Raw genomic sequence first — 13,120 nt, forward strand, 5'->3', positions numbered from 1 at the left:
AAGTTACCTATGTATATTGATAACATGTCTTGGATCTGGATTCAGTCCATATCTATACGTGGTGTACATTTGATGCATGTGTGTGGATAAACTTGCTACATTGTTTTTGTGAGCCATGACCCTTTTGCATCTCCTTCGCTTCTCAAATACTTCTTGCTGGTATAGATTCTGGCAGTTCTTCTTCCAAAATCTATCATGGTATGAAAGCGAAGTTGCATTTAAAGGCTGTGATTTCTTCCATAAGGTATTCTCACAGACATTTACAAGTAACTCTTCAAGTCAAGAAAATTTCCATTTCCTTAAAAGAGACTTCTTGTATTCTTCTATTCAGTTCGTTTTGATTTCTCTCTATCTACATCAGACCCATTTTTTTTTTTCTGATTGCCTTTCAAGTCCACCATTCTTCTTCCATCTCCAATCCTCCTCATGTTCTAATTTTCAATAGCTCTCAAGTTTGTAAAAACTCTCGATTTGCCATCGGCCTATCACAAACCTTTTGTTGTTTTCAATAGCTCTTATATTCTTCTGGCATTCAACTGGTTTGAAGAGTCCAATATTATATATATGTTTTATATAGTCTAATCACATGGTTCACATTGATTTCTTGAGTGAGCTGATTAAGAAAAATGAGAGAGAAAAGGGAATTGCTCCCTACCAAAAAGGGCTGCTACCAAACCCCAAAATTTCATCCTTATTTTTTCTTGAAATGTTCAATGCACACAGCACTTTGGCAATGTGATATATTTGACGACACTGATTCAAATCACATAAACCACATAATGCAAACCATACTATTCATTTCTTTAGATGCAAAACATCTATGCAGACACTTTTATATGAAATAAACATCTAACCTTAGTTGTATTTGCCTACAAAATCATGCAAAGCCAAAAAAAACTACCTTGAAACTGTGGACAATGCATTGGAACACAAGTCACTTTTTCAGTGGAATGCAAGCTGTATCCTCTGATCTTCTCACTGTCATGGCATGCTCGACCTGAAAAGTGGCCATAACGAGAGACTGAGCTTTCAGACTATGACAGATAACCAGTAATTTCATTAACCTACTGGGTGTGCGTGCATTATATCAAGATTTAGTTACACTATACTATCTGACAAATTCTGATCATTTGTCACACTTATATCACATTTAGAACTTGGATCACTAACCCCACATATCTTGCAATTTTTCGGAGCATATTCATTATTTCAATAGTATTTTACATAATCATCAGTCATTGTGCACATAATAGTTTGCAACAATACATGAGATCAATCATTCATTTGATTTCACAATCCATATACACAGGGTATACACAATGAGGGTGCTGCTTGCTCAACCAACCATATGTCCATTTAAGCAGAGTATTATCCAGTATATAAACTATACAGTCAATGCTAATAATTCAGCCGAGAACATTATTGTCCTACTACTCTGAATCACTTTACATACACTTGTCTTGTATTACGAGAGCGTATCACACATTGACCTTAGGGCCTAACCAATTATCCGACTATCCCTTAAGTTGAGCAATCAAGAGGAAACCCAGCTACGTAAGCTGTGGTAGTGTAAATTTTGCTTTTTTAGTCTCTAGAGTCTAGAGTCTTAGTCTAATATGATCTTGCCAATTTTTAACCATCCCACATTATGATCCTTTTGCATTTCACTTTTTGACCAAACCTTGTGGGTGCAAAACACAAGTGCGTGTGCATCATGGGCGACTGACTGGCCGAGAGAAACCTTCATAATGGCCCGAGACAAGAAGGATCCTGATGCATTTGCAATGGTGGAATAACCTACTTGGGGTCGATAGAAAACTAGAGATGCTCTGCCGCTCCTACAACACCCAGTTCTGGAAGGCTAAAGACCTCTACTTGTTAATACACAATGTGATACGACACCCCAGGGCCTTGAATCGCCTGTCCTCCAAGCATACTAGCCAGTGGAAATGATAAGGCGCACCACATGGAGTGCTCATCCAAACTGGCCATCACAGTTTAGTACATTATTGTTAGGTGTTGGGCTCAAAAACTAATAATCAAATATTTTATTTATCTTGGCACATTAACCATCCCACATTATTTTAGGAAGGTGGTCATTTGTTTCAGATGCTTAGCTTTATTGGTTCATGAATATTAACATCAATGGAGCTTTCTTTTCTTTTTATCTTTTCAAGCTCATTCTTTGATCCATCAGCCTAACTCCTCTCTCTCTCTCTATATATATATTCTATATTACAGTGATTTTACTGTGGTTTCAACTGGTACCGTGGAGTATAGCCTGAGCAAGAAAGATATTGGCTTGCGTTTGATGTTTGTATATATTCCCATAAATTTTGAGGGTATGTCAACTGCCTTTTCTAGCTTGATGAAATGACAAGCAGTATTAGGTTAGTCTTAGTCTATTAGATCTTAACATATGTGTATTTTCTCCTTTTTTATTTATTATCAGGCCAAGAAGGGGAATCTGCATCTGCTGTGACAGATGTGGTAAAACAAGGTTAGTCCTATTTGATTTGTTAAGTCTTTTATTTGTATGCATGTTCTTTGATTTGTATGCTTATCATCTATAAAGCGTTTGGTCTGGTGATCATCATTATTGCCTATATTGTCACATTCTGAAGTATTATTAACTTTGCATTGAACCATTTTCTGCTGGGACTATTTACCACCTCTTCGTTTCAATATGAATATTCGCTACATTGGTTGCTTATCAATTGTTGATATGACAATGTATATCTTGTCTTTGAAACATTAAATAAAGGCAAATCTTGATGTGTAATAGTACTGCAGTACTTTCAGATACAGTTGTTCCTTATGTCATATGACTGCTAAGACAAGTCAAACACAAGGAAGGAGCAATTTCAGAACACTTGGGTGCATGGAAATGATCATATTTTGGGATGGTCGTTCTCTAATGAATTGTATAGTGTATGCAAAGCGGAAATCTTTTCCTTTCCATAATATATTACTTATGTAACTGATAACGATGGGGAGCATGATGCTTCTACTCTTTTTGACCCATGGAATGGAATCCAACAATCTAGAAAGGAAAGAGCATTTACTTTTCAACATGGATGAGTGTTCAAGGAACTAGTGTCAGAAAAGGCATAAAATGCACTGGCTGCACCTTCCGTGGCATTGACTGTCCCATTTCCATCTGCATGTTCTGCTGTATTGGTAAGTGCATAGCTGCCTTTTAGGCAAATCCTTGCATTCGAAGTTGTTCCATTCACCTAATTTTTAGCATTGATATCATTGTTTTCAGATTATCAAAGATTAGAATGCTTTGATTGGATATGAATATTAAAAAACATAATGAGGGCGACACTTTTGTGAAAATCTGAAAAGTTGGGAAACTACTCATCTCTATCTTTTTCCTACTTTCTCCTTGGAAATGGAAAGCTGATTGGCCTTTTTCATTCACATAAGTTGGCATCTGTTTCCTTGTGTTTTCTTCTGTTCTATCTTTATATTTTCTTGTATAAATAGCTATGATATCATATATTAGGTATAGTTGGAGGCCTTCATGGTAGCTGAGAATAAATTTTCAACTTAAAAAGTTTATAATATATTTTAGTTCTTGTTTTCAAGGTTTAAGCACAACTCAGGTTCTTTTTCAATCAAAATGCATGTAGTAAAATCCAAGAAAACTGCAGTAGCCTTTGCACACCCCTGCATATGTTTGGTGTGTTGGTCATTGTTCAAAGCATAAAGTGTATTGTGATGTAGAATGTCTTGAAGGCTGGATAAAACCTTTAACATGGCAAAATTAAGAAAACCTTGAAGGTATGAAACTACATGATGTCATTTATTTTCTTGCCTTCCTCGTTGTCGTCAATGTATTACCTGGATTTTTTTTATTCAAATAAATTGAAATTCATTTTCTTTTGCCTTTCTCTTATTTTTGCATATTACAGATGAAATATAATGCCTAAAAGTTTCAATAGAAGCATAACAAATTTTACTCTTGGGGAATTTCCCATTTGCTCAAGCCAAACCACAAATACTAATATTTTAAAACCCAGTCACTCCAGATTTGTCTCGTAAAACCTAGTGACTCATGATTTGTCGTCCATTCTTGCTTATGACTCAGTGCATCAACTCAGTAACTCGGCTGAGTTGTGTTCACCATATATAACTTTCCATTTAATCATAAAAGTTGTTAGAACATGTATGACTCAGATATAAGACGAACTAACATCAAGTAAAGGCTGTAAAACAATAATTAAGTTGTATTTACTTGTGATAACAAGAAACTAGACATCTACTCTATAATTGCATACTTAAATATAACTGAGTATCAAGTACAATGAAAAACAACACAACAAAAAACAAACATTTATGTCACATGGGTGCTTCTAAATGGCTGCTGCAGCTGGTGCTGGTGCTTCTTTGACACAATGCATCTGGTTCGGTCAGTCGAACCGGGCCAAAACTGACCATTTTCAGTGTGCACATTACTAAACTATCTCTAATACAAAAAGTTTATATGTATATATAGATAAAGAAAGCTACTAAATAGTCAAATAGCTGTATAACAAAGGATTTATATATATATATATATATATATATATATATATATATATATATATTTTTTTTTATATACACACACATATATATATACATTCTCACCGCACTTGCACCTATTTTCTTTTTTTGAAAAATTGCCACATCTGCATCCACACCCGCACCCGACACCCATGTGACATAGACTAACATTAAACTTTTAAAGCCAATGTATTCAACATTTACAACTATATATGTATAATTATCTAGAACTAGAAGTCCAAAACTGAAAACTGAAATAAATAGATAACTATACCTAAAATTGAGCTTAACCAGCTTTAACTTTTCATTTGCGATATGTAAATTTAGTAAATAAAAAACATTACCAGATTTTTATGTTCCAATAGGTTAGAAGATTCATATCGGAAATTAGGTAAGTAGTTAATAACAAATCACATTGTTGATTCCAAAATGCAAAGTCTAGCACCAGATTATGCTGAGTCGAACGAGTCTCAGACCGAGTTGAACAAAGTTTGGCTGAGTCAAACCAAGTCTCTGCCAAGTCAAATGAGCTATGTTGCATGGATACAAACATGAATGTAGGTGCCGGACGTGGGTATGACTACGAGTGTCCAACATGGCAAGCATGAAAAAATTAGACCCTTGGACTCTAGCTATTATAAAGGTAAAATCCTCTGCACCTTTGTCATGACTAAAACACACTACCTGATGCAATGCATCGGGTGGTGTGCTATGAGAGACCAAAGGAGTTCTCTGTTTAAACCTAGAAATCCAGGGATTATATATTGATCCATAAAAAAAAGAAAAATAACAAATTTTGCAAGCAAAATGACAAAATGCTAACTTAAAATATGTTATCCAATCAATTAATTCTGTTTAATAACTTTATTTGTCTATGTTTATAAATATTTTTTTATATTAAGGTTACTTTGTCTAATTAGCAATCTTATTAAATAAAATTAATTCTAAAAAAATCAATTTTAAAAGGTGACCCACCGTCATCTTTTTGAAAGGATGACAAATCCCCCGTCCTCCTTTTCAAAGGACAATAGATGATGGGGACACACACACACACAGAGAGAGAGAGAGAGATCCTTTTTAAAAGACAAAAGGAACCTTGTTGTCATAGTTGACAAACTCGTGACTCGAGTTCATGTCAAGTGATAAATCTTTATAGTGAATTTCTACTCAAAAGAAAGTTAGCAGACAACCAGGAGCCATACCTTAACATGTTTTTTAAATGCAGTAGTGCATATAACAAACAACCTATGACACCCTAAGGACTTTTAAATTTGTAATGGCAAATTATCAACTCAAGAATCAAGATGACATCCAGTATGGTAATATCAATGTTACGAGAGAGAGAGAGAGAGAGTCGAAAAGGATTCTTCATTAATGTAACCCTAATCTCTATTAAAAGAGATTCGGGTTGGTGACTTTACAAAGTAGTCCAACAACTATAAGAAACTATTTAAAGACCTCCTCCCTAATTTTCTAATATTTCAGAAAAACTCTTTTACATCTTTAACACCCCCCTCAAGTTGGAGCATATATATCAATCATGCTCAGCTTGTTACAACATCTCAGGAAATCGTCTATGGGAAGAGCTTTAGTGAAGATATCAACTGCCTGATCTTCTGAGGGGACATGAATAGTGTTAACAATTCCTTCTTGAACTAAGTCTCGAATATAGTGACAATCCACTTCAATGTGTTTAGACCTCTCAGGAAGACAAGATTGTTAGTAATATATGTAGCTGCCTTGTTGCCACAATACATCTTCATTAGAAGATTCACTGAAACACCCAACTCTAAAAGTAGTGATCTAACCCACGACATTTCAGCCGCAGTTTGAGCCATAGCCCTATATTCCGACTCAGCACTAGAACGAGCCGCCACATTCTGCTTCTTGCTCATCCAGAAAATAAGATTACCTCTCACAAAGACACAAAAAACCTGTAGTGGACTTCCTATCATCTACAGACCCTGCATAATCAGCATCACTATACGCTTCGATGTCAACACATTCTCCCTTTTGGAACCATAGCCCCTTTCCCGGGGCTGATTTCAAGTATTTGACAATCATTAGAGCAGCATCCCAGTGAACTTTCGAGAGGTTTTCCATGAACTGGCTTAACTTATTCACAGCAAAGCTAATGTCGGGGTGAGTGACAGTCAAATATAACAGTTTCCTTATCAGAGATCTGTAAGATCTAGAGTCAAACGGCTCTGAGTCATCATCATGTATATGAACAAGTTTAGCCCCTAATAGTCCTGTTTCCTGTAGAAGATCAAAAACATATTTACTTAGAGACACTACAACTCCTTTGTTACTACGAGCCACCTCAATACCAAGAAAATAATGGAGTTTCTAAGGTCTTTTGTAACAAAGTGTTGCTGTAAAAACTCGTTTGTTTGAGTTTTCTCTTGATTATTTCCCTGATAAGAACAATATCATCTACGTAGACAATTAATATCACCATTCCTATTGAGCCTCGTTTGATAAACAATGAGTGATCAAGCTGGGATCGACGAAATCCACACTTAGATAACACCTCAGTAAGTTTCTGGAACCATGCACAAGGACTCTGTTTAAGTCCATAAATAGCCTTTTTTAATTTGCATACATTGGAACACTCCTCCTGTCGCTCAAATCCAGGTGGTTGCTACATATAGACGGTTTCAGAAAGGTCTCCATACAGCAAGACATTTTTCACATCCAGCTGAAAAAGAGGCCTCTCTCGCTAGACAAGAAGAGATATAATCAATCGAATAGTGCCCAACCGAGCCATAGGCGAAAATGTCTCAAAGAAGTCAACACCATATGTCACACCTCAACCTTTTCACCCTTAAACAAATTTTCTTTTTCAACATAAAGCATTGAGGTGCGACTACACAACAATTCAAAAAGGAGAGAGCTATGCCATTTGAAACAATGGGGCAAACTTTCATTTATATAACAATTTCAATTCATACAAAATCACATCTATGTGTATGACAAAAATGCCCCAAACCATATAATTGATGCCTAACAAAAACAATGCATCAATATAATGAAAACAAGACGCACCAGCACTACAAAAGACCCAAAACCTCCCTAGTAGGATGTGAGTTCAACCATCTGATCAACCTGTTGCCTCAGGTCCGTCAAAACCTGAAAAATAAAACAATGGAAGACTTAGCCTTCGCAGTATGGCAACAAGTCAGGAAAATCCCTAACCCTCTTAGGCAGAGCTCAAATATGAGATAATCACAATTATAAAAGCAAATCATCATCATGTCGTGACAGGACATAGTCACATGACTTGTCACACCCCGACCTTTTAACACTCAAACATTATTTTTTTTTTCTAAACATAAAGCAACGAGGTGTGACTACACAACAATTCAAAAAGACGATGAGCCAAACAATTCAAAACAATGGGGCAAACTTTCATTTATATAATCATTTCAATTCATACAAAATCACATCTATGTATGACAAAAATGCCCCAAACTATATGATTGATGCCTAACAAAAACAAGACATCAATAAAACCAAAATAAGACGCGCCGGCACTACAAAAGACACATCCCAAAACCTCTCCAGTAGGACGTGAGTGAAGCCATCTGCTCAACCTGCTACCCTGGGTCCGCCAAAACCTGAAAAAGGAAACCGCTGAAGGCTTAGCCTTCACAGTATGGCAACAAGCCAGGAAAATACTAAACCCTCTTAGATAGGGCTCAAATCAGAAAACAATTATCAAAATCATTCATCATTATGTCGTGTCAGAGCACGACACGTAGAAACCGTTCAATGGCCACAGTACACAATTCAATCACATGCTTTCATATCCATCACATGCACATCAGTCACATATACAATCATCTACATTACATTTTCATTAACTTTAGTGAATTAACAGTACCTGTGGGTGCAACACAGGCACATGCACACCATGGGCGGCCTACAGCCGAGAGACAACCCCCGTGGTGGCCCATAACAGTATGGATCCATTTCATCCGCTGTAGCAGTAGAGCACTCATCCATGGATGTGTGAAGTCCAAGGAGAGATACTCAGCCTTCCCTAGGACACTCAGGTTGGGAAGGCGGGAGCCCAACGCTCCAAACACAACACACAACAGTACCCTGGGGCCTTGCACCGCCTGCGCTCCGACAGGCGAGACCAGTGGCAAGAACGGGACGTTTCCCAAACACACAGCCACATCCCACTGGCCTCTCATCTCTTAATCATTCATTATTATCATTAGAATAATGCATTCACAAACTGACTGGCTAGCTCATGAGGTTGGTACACTCCACGAGTGCATTCACACCTCCAGTTGCCTCCACACGAGGTCTACACATAACACTAACAGTCATAGCTAGCCGTCAAACAATATGGGTACAATTACCCTTCAATCCATTCATTTGCATTATTGCCCACAGCAATGAATATGCAACAAAACACAACATTCGTATCAATTATCACATCAATCATATCTTTGAAAAACTTAGTCAAACCACAGAGAGTAGTCTCGATCTGCGATTGACTCGTAGCTGTCCTATGCAGTTATGATTCTATGATGCTTTCTAATGCATAATTGGGGTCGAGGAGACACTCGACTCGATACCCCGCCTTATCTGTCCTAAATAGATATCAATTCAAGCATGCACATGCAAATGCGTAACCTTTTCAAAACAACTACTAATAACCTTTCAAAACAATTCATATCGTATATCAACGCATGAACAAACATACATATACTCATTCACAAGACAATCAATCAAGTCACAGCACATTCTTAGGATCCCATGATCCTAGGAGCACACAATCGCCCATTTGCCCAAGCATGGATTTGCTTGGAATGTCGCCATACCAGTGGCGCGCTCACAAAACTCTTCAAAATTCCTCAAGCTTCGAACTCAAGGTCGACGAGACGAGCCCGGTGCACCTGCAGACATAAACAAAGGTAAGACTCCTACTAGATACCTAAACAATTCAAACAAATACCAAACAAAATCCTTGAGGCATGTGTCATCGCGTCAAGAGGGTGTCGACGGGTAGTGTCGACCTACATGCCCTCTAATAGGCCACTACGCAACTTCTTGCCGTTTCCACCCAACGTCAAAACCCCAATGCTTCGATCAATCCATCCTTAACGCATTTCTCATTAACTTTCTGTTAGTTGAGGTGTCTTCCCAACATGCGCACCCTCTTCCTACTACACATAGCACCCACGACATCAAGGGTGCTCCAAGCATTCCCCAAAGGCGGTCCTACGCTTCTCCACAACATCTCTAACTCTACCATGCTTCCCTATAGCATCGAAAACAACCTATCATGCATAAAAGATCATAATAAACACGAATCATGTCTTCTCTCCCATCATCCTACACTTTTCCCAAAAAGCAAGGTCGCTTGCATGTGTCCCTAACTATCAATTCTACCTTCTAGTATGCTCAAACAATAATTATACACGTTCTAAAGAAAAATATATCATAAAATAGGTTCAATTTCGCCTTGCTCACCCCAATTGAAGGTCTAAACTGCTGTAATCCTCCCGGCAGCCACCTCACGAGTCCAAGTGGTCCCCAAACGGCTAAAATCCTCCAATGCCGTCACCACCAAGGCCTTCTCTAATCGCTGTTACGAGGGGGAGGACAAATCCCCAAGCTGAAATCAGATCAAACAGTGATAGAATAGTGAAAATCAGTGAGAGAGAGTGCTCGATTGGAGAAAATAGAAAAACAAGCAGAAAATGGGAAGAGAGCGTGAAGCGTGGACAGAGAGGGAGGTCGAGTAGAGGGAGAGAGAGAAAAACAAAGGCGGACTGATAGGGGAGAGGGTTCGGTCAAAGGGGAAAAAGGCCAGCAGTGAGGTGAGCGTGAATGAGAAAGGGGAAGGAGACGAGAGAAAGAGTGAGCGTGGGCAGAGAGAGATGCGAGAGAGAGCAGACGAAAGGGGAAAAAGAGGAAACGGGAAAGGCAGCAGAAATAACGAGAGAGGGAGAAGATAGGGCAGCAGAGGAGAGCTTATCCATGTTGCCGCCGTCGCCACCTCCGCTGCCGCCGTTGCCACCTCCGCTGCCACCGTTGCCACCTCCGCCGCTGCCGGTCCAGCCACCGCCTGCACCACCTCCGTCTTCTTCTTCTCTGCACTGGCCGTGAGTACCCAGGAGATAGACGAGAGAAAAGAGGGAAAGGCGAGGGAGAAGAGCCCTCGCGTCGGGCTCTTTCACGCCAAGGGTTCGGGTCCGGGTTCCGATCCGACCCGACCTGCCCAAAAACAACGAGCGTTACAAATCTTTTATCAGTTGGACAATTGATTAATGATTTACATTGTCGTGTTACATTTGACTCTGGTGTATGTTCATTTCAGGACTTGCAAACTAGGAAGACGATTGGTGGAGGCTATGAGAAAGGGGGCATCTACTTCCTGTCTGATTCTGTGGGTATTGCAGCCGTCTCGACTTCTTCATTGTCCTCCTCCTTCTAGTGGCATCTCAGACTTGGTCATCCATCTGTCTCCAAGCTCCGTCACCTACTTCCTCATCTATCAGTTCCAAAGTCGTTCCAGTGTGAGGCCTGTCAACTTGGCAAGCACACCCGTAGCAGTTATTCATCGAGTCTTAGTCCGTCCAGTTGTGGACTATTTGATCTTCTTCATGTTGATGTGTGGGGTTCTAGCAGAGTTGCTAGTAGGTCTAGATTTCGTTATTTCCTCGTTATTGTTGATGATTATTCTCGAGTCACTTGGGTTTTTCTTTTGAAAGAAAGGTATGAGGTCATATGTACTCTCAAGAACCTTATTATTGAAATAAAGACTCAGTTTGGTATTCTTGTTAAAAGCTTTTGCACTGATAATGCTCTTGAGTTCAAGGCATCTACCTTAATGAAATGTTACTCTGATAATGGCATTTCTCCTCAGTTTACTTGTCCCCATACCTCCCAACAAAATGGAGTAGCTGAGCGAAAACATCGCCAACTTTTAAATGTGGCACAGTCCTTAATGCTTCATACTAATCTACCTGCATATTTTTGGGGAATGCCATCCTCATTGCCTGTTACTTGACCAACCGTTTACCCTCATCCTCCATTGACAACAAGGTTCCCATTAAACTTGTGTAGCCACAACGATCCTTGTTTCCAGTAGCTCCCAAAGTATTTGGTTGCACATGCTTCGTTAACATACTTGGACCCACACGTGATAAATTGGGTGCCCAAGCCATTAAGTGTATCTTTATTGGCTACTCCAGAAATCATAAAGGTTACAAATGCTTTGACCCCTTGACTCAAAAGGAGTATATCAGTGCGGATGTGACATTCTTTGAGTCTCAGCCTTATTATAGTTCTCCACTTACCTCTACTGAGATGCCATTGTCATCTTACCCACTACCTATTCCTTCTATTCCTTTGGAGTCATTCCCTTTCGAGTCTCATTCTGGGGATTCTCTCGTTGTAGTGTCCAAGTTTCGTGATCCTCCGCTGGTCTACACACGTCGACAGGACCCTTCTCATGATCCTTCCCCAACCGCTTCTCAGGAGGTAAGTACATCTGAAGTGAGTATACCTAGTCCATCTGATCTCTGTCAGGACTTACCTATTGCTCTTTGTAAAGGCAAGTGACAATGTACCCTGCATCCTATATCTCATTTTGTTTCTACTGACGGTGTTGGTAAAAGTATGCAACAGTTTATTCAAGCTCTGGCGGCCCATGCAGTTCCTACTTGTCACCAACATGCCTTATTAGATGCCCAATGGAGACAAGCTATGCAAGAAGAGATGGATGCATTAGTTCAGCGAGACACTTGGGAACTTGTTGATCCTCTTCCTGGTTGTGACATTGTTGGCTCCAAGTGGGTATTCACAGTGCAATATAATTCTAATGGTTCTATAGAAAGATACAAAGCTCGGTTGGTTGCTAAGGGCTACACGCAGACTTACGGGATTGATTTCTTCGAGACTTTCTCTCCTGTTGCTCGGTTGGGGACCATTCGTCTTATCATCTCTGTGGCTGTACACTATAACTGGCACATGTACCTGCTTAATATCAAAAATGATTTTTTGTACGGTGATCTCGATGAGACTGTCTATATGCAACAACCACCAGGGTTTGAACGACAGGGGGAGTGTGGAAAAGTGTGCAAACTGAAGAAAGCTATTTATGGACTCAAGCAGAGTCCTCGTGCTTGGTTTCACAAGTTCGCTGAGGTAGTCTCAAACTATGGTTTTGCGAGATCCCCTCTTGATCATTCTCTGTTTATCAAGAAGAATTCCAGGGGTATGACCGTTCTAGTGGTTTATGTTGATGATATTATCTTGACAGGTGACTCCGATCAAGAAATTTCTGATACAAAGTTGTTGCTTCAAAAACACTTTGTGACGAAAGATCTTGGTCAACTACGATATTTCTTGGGAATAGAGGTGGCTCGCAAGAGGGAAGTTGTAGTTCTCTCTCAACGAAAGTATGTTCTGGATTTATTGTAAGACACCAGGATGCTAGGAGCTAAACCGGCCAATCTACCTATGAATCCACGCATACATCTTTATGATAACAAATCAGAATTAGTCGATTCTCGATCATACAGGTCTCTTATTGGAAAGCTCC

The 13,120-nt window shown here is 39.3% G+C and overlaps 1 protein-coding gene across 2 annotated transcripts in view; it reads left to right on the forward strand.

Moving 5' to 3' along the window:
- Positions 1 to 13,120, forward strand: part of LOC116267561 (187-kDa microtubule-associated protein AIR9) — a 79,271-nt gene that overhangs the window by 20,883 nt on the left and 45,268 nt on the right. For both annotated transcript variants that reach the window (XM_031649362.2, XM_031649363.2), the window contains 2 exons: positions 2,242 to 2,342; positions 2,453 to 2,500. In XM_031649362.2, coding sequence (XP_031505222.1) covers positions 2,242 to 2,342; positions 2,453 to 2,500 — 149 coding nt within the window. The remainder of the gene's footprint in view (positions 1 to 2,241; positions 2,343 to 2,452; positions 2,501 to 13,120) is intronic.

Source organism: Nymphaea colorata, chromosome 14 (genome assembly GCF_008831285.2).
Source record: "Nymphaea colorata isolate Beijing-Zhang1983 chromosome 14, ASM883128v2, whole genome shotgun sequence".
Taxonomy (NCBI): Eukaryota; Viridiplantae; Streptophyta; class Magnoliopsida; order Nymphaeales; family Nymphaeaceae; genus Nymphaea; species Nymphaea colorata.